Consider the following 10,385-nt stretch of genomic DNA (forward strand, 5'->3'; position numbering starts at 1 on the left):
AAAGTGAATGAGAGAGGGGAAATACCAGGAGAAAACTTGTAGTATGTGTAGAAAATCAGAGTAGTGCTCCCTCCTTCTCTTAAGAGGAAATGGAGGGAGGAACCTGGGGATAAATAAGGTGCAGAGGCAATGAAAAGGTGGCAGAAAGTTATAAAAACACAACTGTTGAGGATGAGAAGAAAAGAGAGAGAGGAGGGAAAAATGAGGTAAAGAAGGAGAGGCAGTAAAGTGGGGGATTTCAGGCTCCTTTGTGGAGTTTGTTTTAGTTGGCGTTGGTGTTAATGGGTTAATGTGACGGAGAACACTGGGACCAGTCTGAACAGTCTCACTGGGTCGGACCTCCAGGTCACAGAGACCGACACGTTACCTGGAGCTCATGCGTTCGGCTTCCACGGCAGCCCCCCTGACCTGTCCAGATGTGCCCGAACGTATGATGACAAGCGGGGGAGAAAAGAGACAGAGATGGATAGAGAGGCAGAAAGAGAAAGAGGAGGAGGAGGAGGAGGGATTACTCTGTGTCTTCTTTGGTGTTGTTTGTTGGTCTTAATGGGCCTGGGAACACTTAAAGCACTTTAACCAGTCTGACCAGTTTGACCTCCAGGGCACAGAGGTTAAAAGCCTTCTGCTGACAGACAGGAGGGAGCGAGGGGAAGAGGAGGGGAGAGGAAGGTGAAACTAAAGGAAGGTAGACATAAGAAGGAGAGGCAGTAAGGATGCAGAGGAGAGGGAGAAAGGAGGGAGAAGGACGGAGACAGAGACAAAGGTGAAGAAACCGAGAGAACACACGAGGAGAAGGAAAAGGTTGAAGAGTAGAGGGCGGGTGGAATGTGTTTGTTAGAGCCTGACCGATTATTGATTATTACAAATATCCTGCTAACACCATGTATTTAACAAGAGATCACAGCACAGAAATCCCAAAACGTTTCATTTAATGTTCATTAGGTGCGTTGCGACGTATCTGTGTTGATGATAACAGTGATATTTAAATAATGGAATATTGATATCGTGTTAATGATGCACAGTTATGGTCACAGACTCTCTCTCTATCTCTCCACCTCCATACACTCCTATCTGACTCTTAAGTTTGAAGTTTGAAATCCACTCGTGAACCTATAGAACGTGTTGAAATTAATATATAATCATGCTTTTCATTTGTTTCTGGTGTCTTAACATATATACTATATTCTTGTTTGTGGTTGTGCAGTAATGAAACAAATTGAAGTCGCAGAGGTTCAAGGTTTAAGGGTCAGTATTGTTTTTATTATACAGTCGGGAATTGAACAGTTAAATGCATTGAATTGATATTCAGAATCTGTTGGCGTTCATTGGTCGTACAGAAGGAAAGAGGGAGAGGATGAGAAAGGTATGGCACAGCCAAAGATGAGGAGATAAAAAACGAAAAGAGGAACTGAGAGGGAGGGAGGGCAGAGGAGGGTGAGGAGTGTGGGAGAGGGGAGGAAAGAGAAGAAGAGAGCGAGGGGAGGTCGCGCTGTCAGGGCGTCTGACAGAGAGAGGAGAAAGTCTCCCTGCTTTTTATCATCTATCTTCTCTTCTGTCTGTCGGGGGGTCGGGGGTGTCGTCGTCTCTCTTTTCTTCTCCTCCCATCCGTCTTGCCTCCTGCTCTGTCTATCCTCAGCTCAAGAGGACTTGTCGTGTGTGTGTGTGTGTGTGTGTGTGTGTGTGTGTGTGTGTGTGTGTGTGTGTGTGTGTGTGTGTGTGTCAGTTCTTTACTGTCCTAATGATTCTAATGATTTATAAATTCACAGTTCACATAAATTCACATATTTTCAGGCACACTCCTCATTTTCTTTCATTACACATATACACTTTTTCCATCGACACACACACACACACACACACATACTTGGGCTTCAGTCACCTGTAACAGGTCGAGCTCAGGAACATCACGCCCCATTACACCACCACACCACCCTGTGTGTGTGTGTGTGTGTGTGTGTATATGTGTGTGAGACTGCATGAAGCCATTAGCTGTAATATATCCTTTCCTCTCTGTCTGTATTTGATCCCTGCTTTTTCTCTCCAGCTTGTTTGCTCTCTCTCTTTCTTTCTCTCTCTCTCTCTTTCTCTCTCTCTCTCTCTCTCTCTCCCTCCCTCCCTCTCTCTCCCTCTGTTAGTTTTGGGGTATTTCAAGGGAAGCTACAAGTCATCACCCCTTTCCCATGCTACATATAATTTCAGTATTGTGTGTGTGTGTGTGTGTGTGTGTGTGTGTGTGTACGTGTGTACGTGTGTACGTGTGTACTTGGATTGGAGTTAAAGTTCTGGTTTATGTTGTTAATCCTCTGTCCTCACCTTGCCTGGAGATGTTTAGCGTAATCATTGCTGTGTGTGAGTATTTGTGTGGCTGTGTGTGTACATTAAGGGGTCTGCTTAGTATTGGGTTTTCTGTATCCTGTCCCGTCCACACTTTCAAAATGCTGACTCTTCAAGTGTGTGTGTGTGTTTCGTCAGCTGCCCCGTTTCCTTATCCATCGTTCAACGTCTTTCTTTTAAGAGAGTCGGGGTAGAACCGGAACTTCTTTTCTAGAAGTAAGAGAAACCTCACTAACGTTTATAATAACACAGATTACTTAACAAGGAACTCTGTCGATTCAGTGTTGCACTTCCACGAGAGACAGATTCAACATTTAATCGAAGCAGTACAGCTCGACTCTTAGTCTCAAGTGTGGGTCGAGCTTTGAAAACATTGAATCCTACACTTTCCATAATAATAATAATAATAATAATAAAACCCAATAATAAAAAACAATATAGTAAACCAAACAAAACCACAAGACGGAAGGAAGGAAGGAATAAACAGCAATCTTATAAAAACGCACCTTCATAACGTGACCTTTCTTTACAATATTAAATCTGAAACACAATCCAAAGAAACTTGATTCCATTTTTTTAAATAATTAAATTTCATTGAAGAAATTAAGCCAAAATTTTGTTTGTTTTTTTTAATTCAAGTTAGATACAAAAGAAACTGATAAAGGAATATAAACCGGAGCAAACGTCAGATTTTGGTACTCCAGACACATTTTGGTCGGTGCATCTCTGGCGGCCTCCAGGTCGAGGCTCCAATCATGAACTCAACATCTTTGGTTCATACAGGCACATTTGTTGGACGACATTCACCTCTCTGTCGTCTCTCTCTCCCTGCTGACTATCCAATAAAAGCATGAAATGCACCAAAAAATATAGTAATTATTGAGGGAAAAGTAAGTGATGAAAAAGACCCCTAATGAGAGATCGCATTGAGTTTCAAGAGGTAGTGGAGCAGCAGCTGGACAGGAAGTGATCTGAGGACTCTGTACTTCAGTCTTGGTGTTAACATGTGTTTGTTCTCTCTCTCTCCCCTCCAGGTGTTGGTTCCTCCACCGTTGTGGAATTTTCGGCTTTCCTCAACGGCCACTACCCCCCCGCTGATCTGACCGGAGACATCACTGTGTCCTACAGCTCGCCAACAGGTACAAAAATCCTACGCGACACATTTCAAGCTGGTTCCCACGTGTGTGGAAGTCAATCTCAAAACCAAAATCCCCCCCCCCCCCAGAAACTCTGGTAGTAGTTAGTTTCTGTCTAACGCAGAATGAGTCTGAACTGATTATTAACTCGAAACAGAAAGAGCAGAATTACACACAGTTACATGTAAACCTGTTGGGGGAAAAAAAGCATTGACACACTAAATATAAACCGCAAATTGAATTGAAATAGGCGCCATGTCTCTCTCAGTTTACAAATGGTTACCGTGACCATATAAGCGTTGTTACCTACGCCTCACACCATAGAGCCTCTCAGCCAATCAATATGCAGCGTGTACGTGTAGGTGCGGTCACCAGGAACTCTTCTTTCACGTTCTTGATGAGCGTTTTCAACCTACATGGATTTATCTTTGCTTTTCTCCATGCTGCATCCACTTAACTTTAAATTCAATCACATTTAAACTTCACTTAATGTTCAGTCTGAATCCATCTTAACAGCTTTGACGGTGCAAACTCTCCCCCCATGACTCATAACAATTTTATTTTTGTTTTCCAAAAGAGTGATGACATTAAATGTAACTCTTTCTGGAGAAGCATCATGCAAACAGTGGAAACTATAACAGCCGTGATATTTTACATCTCAGACAACACAAAAGCTGAGAAAGAGCAGTTCAGTTAGTTCAGCTCTTTCCGGTTTTGTCAGTAATGCACGTTTAATTTGTTGTCACAGTGACAGCGTTAAAGGTAAAACTAGTCCGTCTGTAACAGCATTAGCATTAGAGCAAGTCACATTATGAACATCTCATCCATTATATGCAGTGTAACAGAACTGAACACCAGCTGCTAACAGAGCGCTGACTTGACGTAAGGACATCTGGGCTCTTTCCAAACTAACCCAGTTCATCCCCCTGCTCCCTCCAGGCATCTGTTTCCCAGCCCTGCAATATTTCTGGAAGATATTACTTTCCCCTTGCACACCAACAAAACCACTCTTTATTTCAAATGTCACAGACCTCCTTCTTTTTTTTTTTTTTTTTTAAAATACTGATTTCAGCATTCGTTTAAAACGTAGCTCATGAAAAAAAAAAAATCCATGTTTTCATGCTATTGTTTCCCTTGGATTACATTTGCCTTGGCAGGCCTCAGTTGGTGGAACAGTTTCCCCTCCCCAGAAGCACATTTAATGTGAAATGTCTGGAAATATTGGGAAGTGTTTCTTTTTTGTTAAGCTTTATTGTGATGCTATAAATAGCTGAAAATAAGGAGTCTGGAGTATTTCAATGAGCCTTGGAAGCCAAGCAGCTGGGGGAGAGTATGTGGGGGTGCGATATCATGTTTTGGAAAGGACCCGTTAGATTGGAGGTAGAATTAGAAGAGGTTTATTATAAGTTGGAGGAAGAGGAGGTGCGACGGGATGGAAAAAACAGAACAGAGGTGAGGCACATGAGGAGTTAGACAAGGAAGAGCAGGTAAGGAGGTGAGTTATGCTCGGTGGAGAGGAAAAATAAGAGAAAAATGTACATAAGCTTGGGTGGAGAGAAAGGAAGGGAGGTATTTTAGACTGAAAAGAAAAGGTGCAGGAAGTAGAGGTATGCCAGCGTGGATACGAGAGTGGAGGGAAACAGGGAAAAACGCGTTTTATAAGGTGTCAACCTGAAGAAGTAAAGAGACGACGTATAAAGCAATCTGGGACCTGGCTGCAGGGGTTTGCTCCATGAGTGAGGTCCAGCTCTGACTTCCTGTTCATCCCGAAGGTGCTGGATGGTGTTAAATTGGGTCAGGTCTCTGTGCGGGACAGTCAAGCCCGAAACTAGGACATTTCTTTATGAAAATGTGACACTGTTATGTTGAAACAGGAAAGGACCTTCTCAAAATATAAATGAGCGTCTCACATTAAAGTGAGAACTAAGGCTCAAACCTCGAAAATCACTCTCAGACCAAAGAGTACACAAGATAAGTGTCCACATGCTTTTGGCCAGATCATTTCCATTACATCTGGCAATGTACAGGAAAGTGTGCAGCTGCAGTGTAATCTAGGAAGGTAGTTGGAAGTAAACAAGCTGGTGTTATTGCAGCGACACTTCACTCGTAAACCTCTGCAATAAAACTGCAGCATATGCAACTGATTTTTTTGTTTTTTTTCGCCATTTTTCTACAGCTTTTGCAAAGACATATCTCCAGGAGTTCCTTAGGAACCAGTTGAAACAGACATTCTCTAATATAACTGATTTAATTATAATATAAATCTAATAAAAAGTAGATGTCTGAACAATCTTTTAGCCAGATTCAGCACAGCTTTAATAGATATGTAGATGTCTTTTCACCTGCAAACCACCAAAACCAAACCAGCTACCTGAATTATGCTGCTAGCAGCAGTAGTGGCAAATTTCAACTTTTCTGATATTTATTAAACTTTTTATTTAAACTTATTACTGTGCAAGAAATAATTCATCACAGGCTTGTTAAGTGATATTGATATGCTCGTAATTTAAGCCTCCCCATCTGCCACCAAACATCTATGTAACATCAGAAAGACGTTGAACTCTAATGTTGGACAGATGTTACATTTTAGTTGGAAATGAAAATCAACATTAACATTATTTTACTCTATAACCACTTTTAAACTAGTGTTTAAGACTTTGTAACAATGCTACCTTTGTCAGTCTGTACCAAAAACAATCAAACCATTCGCATTTTCGCCGTCAGCAAAGCTGTGTTCGCTTCAGCCTCTTCACTCAGTCACTAGAGAGCGACACATAAATCAGCACCTGAAGCTCAAACGCAGCCAGATGGAAGTGAAAACTCCTGTTGGGCTCATCGAACCTGCAGCGATCCAACCATGACGTAGAGTCCTGTCCGCTCTAAACTGCAAAGTGGTCATAATAAGAGCATGAGCATGCGTCAGTGTGTGTGTGTGTGGTTGTCACTCTGCGGTTGTGTGTTCCTGCAGTGCTAATCTCCATTAATGCCTCGTCTCCCCTCATCCTCTAAATGCTCTCCCGGTATGGGAGGAATGCATCACTTTGCCTCTGTCTCTTTTCTTTCTCTCTCCGCTCCCACCCAGGGGTGATGATTACGCCTTAACACCACCCGCCCCACACAACACCATCCCTCCCCGTGGCTGCTGTGCCCATCTTTAAGCCCCACAAAGGCTTTGACATTTAAGAAGACTGTTGACTCCTTAAGCCCTTCAAAGGAGGCTCAGTGGTCGCTGCAGTCGTTACAATCTAGAAAGAATTTCATTAGTGCCTTCTGTGATTTTCCTAACGCCCTGACAATGGGCTTTACACAAACACACTTCACAGGGATCAAGTGGTCAAGTTGGCATTTACAGTACATTGTTACCTCATACACAATGGGCATTTTCATCCGACCAGTCAAAAGATAAGTTACGACTGTGCGGATAATTTCCATAAAACACGGCCAGCCATGATTCATTGGTTGCTAAGCCAGTTCGTGTGGAAACCCAGGGAGCTAGTTGGCAGTCTTTATTGTTTTCTCCTGTTTTATTGAGCTTGCCAGAGTGACCGGCATCTCCATATGCCGATGTCTCCAGGAGGCCGCCGTGTTTTCGTTGGGTCCTTCCTTGTTTAACTGCCAGGTCTGAAATCTATTTGAGAGGAGCTTTTGTCGGCTAGCCGAAGTGGTTGGTGTCGCTAGCTATCTCTGCCAAGCAGATCATGTTCTCAGCTCTGTTTGTTAGTTTTCACTGTACAAGAAAAACTTAGGAACAGATTTGGTGGAAAGTTAGGCCACTGGCCAAGGAACAAGTGATTCATTATTTAAAGAAGGATTTTTAAACAAGACTTTTTAAATTGTTTTTTTTTTTTTTTGCTATTTTCTCATGAGCTGCTTCACTTACTGCACTTTAAAAAGTTCTGGCACAAACCTCTTATCTGTTTCTACTGTTGATGCAGATCTTTATGCAAATGCACATAAAAATTTGTCTTGACATAGTAAATTTGAGGGGTTTCGCGGCCTTGGCAGACATCTGTGCTCTCGGAGCGATTTTTAGTTTTCAGCTGTGTTTCATTGAAAGATTTAGTTTTATATTTCGTATTTATCCAGTGTTTCTAATCGCTTGTCAAGTCCATTGACTGGTTAAGAGTAGATCCCTGTTGTTGATGAGCCAACATCTTGGACTTCAGTGTAGGTCGTCTCCATCTTTGTCTCAGTATGGAGCGTTAGAGAGCCGTAACCTGCTGATGTTGATGTTGCTTCAGTTCAGGAAAGTCATGGAGGGAAATTTTTCCTTCTTAAATTCTAAAAGCAAAGCAGGCCGATCACCTAGGTGTTGTGTTAATTAAACAAAAGAACACCGTCTCGACTTTCTCAGTTATTATTGATAAAATAAAGGCTTGCCAGTCATGAAACACTAGACTGACTCTTTGCTAATGGATCCAGAATTTCAATCATTTCAGCCAGTCTAATTTCTCAGCCGTTACAGGAGATTTTAAAACAGGAAAGACTGATTGAACACTGGCTGGCAGCCGGCCAACAGCGGCTACCGTGTGTGTCTGAGTGAGTGCTGTGAGTGTCTTCTTGCTCCATTTGACATGTCCTTTACGTTTAACTGGAGCTTTCACTCAACATTGACGCTTTTAGCTCTTTCTCGCTTTTCTTTTTCTTTTTTACTCCCTTCCTTTTTGTGTTGGTCTAGCCATTTGATTTTTTTTTTTTCTCTCTCTCCTCCAATTCTGCTTTTTCTTTCTTGTCTCTGGCTCTGCACAGTGGTTAGAGGAGATCCAGACAAACTAATAACAGAAGGTAGCATTGTAGGATTAGATAATGCTGCTAAATATGAACATATTTTGAGTCTTTGTTGGTGTGTTACTTTGGTTTGAGAACTGCTTGAACACTGATGCATATGAAAGGTTATTATTTGTATCTGAGAGCAAATTACTTTTAATTGGTGTAGGCACAGGTAGGCCTCAAAATTCTGCATTTTGATTGATCTAATTTAAGGGGAACGGTGTATTGTTGGTACGGTTTTTATATGTTGATTAAATAAACGTGATGTTCTTGACATTAAATGGTAATTAAAAGTACCGGGATATTTAATTAAAAGGCAGAATTATGACAGGAGAGAGAGCGAGCGTGATGGAGTTACTACAAGAAAGAGCAACAGCAGTCAGGAAGCACGACTTTCATCAGGTTTAATAACTCGCAAACCGTCTGACTCAGCACCTCAGTGCCTTGTTCATTGGCCTGCAACCTGCCATCTGCTTCTCATTCACCTTCGCAGGAAATCCTCTTCGACCAATCAAATCAGAGCTTAATCTGCCAGACTTCTATGGCTGCGGCCTAGAGATTAGGGAAGCAGGAGGCCGACGGTTTAAATCCCACAGCAGCTGGGGAAAGCTGGTGGTGAGGAGCAGGGATAAGAGATGGTTTTTTTTGTTTTTTTCATAGATCAGAGTTATTTTTCTATCCTCTGTAAACATTTGGCAGATCTCTAACAGTCCTCTGACTAGGAGACAAAAGCAGATTTTAATTGTTCCTCGTCAAAGTGTTATAAAACTGAATAAACACACACACAAAAAAACAACATAAAAATCAAGTGTTACCAGTTGCTGTTGAAAGCAAGCGCCGCCTCACTGCTACAAGCATGTGGAAATCAAAGCTCATTAGCTTGACGCTTGCATATAATGGGATTTTTCCATAGGCAGGCTAACAAAAATTAGCATTTATACATCTTCACATTAATATTGAACACTTTAAACATACACTTTAAATCTTATGTGGTATTACTCTGATATATAGTGAGTTAAGGTCTTGTAGCATGTGGTAATTAGCTTTATGCTGCTAACTACTTGCTATGCAGTTTTGACAGCATCATGGTGGAGGCATGTAAAGGGAATCAACACACAGCATAGTTGCTATACCAGCAGCAGTTTACCAATAACTTCCTCTGGTTGACGATGGCCAGGAGATGATGCAGGTCTGAACCTCTGTGAACTCAGCTCCTCTCCCACTGTGGAACTTGGCTCGTCTCAGTGGCTGCAGCCGGCCCGGTCCTCTGGTCCATCACCAAACTTTGCACTAGCTGCTCACAGTATGACGCTGGTTCAGTTCATTAAGGTTCAAATATAAACACAGACAGAAGCAAAAAAGCAAAAAATACCTCACCATTTATTGTCCATCGTGGTTTCAACATAGGAGTTCCTCAGTATCGGTTTCCTTCTGTTCTTTCTGTTGACCTTTGCCCTCTGACATATCCCGATAAGACCCGCCTTCTTCACGTTCAGAAGCCAACCGGTAGGACACATGACAAACCTGTGACTGTGACACCAACACTAGCCTCCTCCTGCTACAGCAAGCACCAAGGTCAATGTAGAAATCCACCATACAGAGCAGGTTTAATTTTAAGTTTAACAAAGTATTCTCATTCTCTTATTCTACCTTCTCTTCTTTTAAACCGGTGAAACTTCTTGATACTGATCGTTTTATTAGGACACGTGTCTTTTCCTCCATACTCTGTCGGATCGGTTGTCACGCTAACCTCTTGACGAGCAGATATTTAATTTTGGATTTGGACAATTTATCATATTCAGGATTATTTTGGCTCTGTCGGCAGGACGTATTCTCCTCCAGCGGAACTTTCCAAGTGTGTGGGAAGGCGAACCAAGCGCTCCCAGAGTGTGTTTTTGACTTTGTGTGTTTGTGTGCCTGTCCATATGAAGGGAAATGGAGGTTTTCCCAGGGAATCCCCTCCTGTTTGAACAGCAAAGCCCAACTCCTCCAGCGCTGCTTTGTTGCTGGTGTGCACTAAATGAAACTAGACAGGAGGAGTGATACCTCTTTCTTCTGCTGTCTCTGTTTTCTAACCTTTAACTTTTCTCTTCTTCCTCTCTGCAGAACTAAATCCCAAAGGTAAGTGTTTGGTGAGTAGTGCTG

At 42.2% G+C, this 10,385-nt stretch overlaps 1 protein-coding gene across 2 annotated transcripts in view; it reads left to right on the forward strand.

The window, feature by feature from the left end:
- bbs9 (Bardet-Biedl syndrome 9) overlaps positions 1-10,385 on the forward strand; it is a 161,595-nt gene that overhangs the window by 36,937 nt on the left and 114,273 nt on the right. The window contains exons 14-15 of one of the 2 annotated variants that reach the window (XM_023425470.2): positions 3,369-3,473; positions 10,347-10,361. In XM_023425470.2, coding sequence (XP_023281238.1) covers positions 3,369-3,473; positions 10,347-10,361 — 120 coding nt within the window. The remainder of the gene's footprint in view (positions 1-3,368; positions 3,474-10,346; positions 10,362-10,385) is intronic. The other variant, XM_087179093.1, reaches the window with a different exon arrangement.

This window comes from Seriola lalandi, unplaced genomic scaffold (genome assembly GCF_002814215.2).
Source record: "Seriola lalandi dorsalis isolate HSWRI2012SDOR001 ecotype SW California unplaced genomic scaffold, Sedor1 jcf7180002054782, whole genome shotgun sequence".
NCBI lineage: Eukaryota > Metazoa > Chordata > Actinopteri > Carangiformes > Carangidae > Seriola > Seriola lalandi.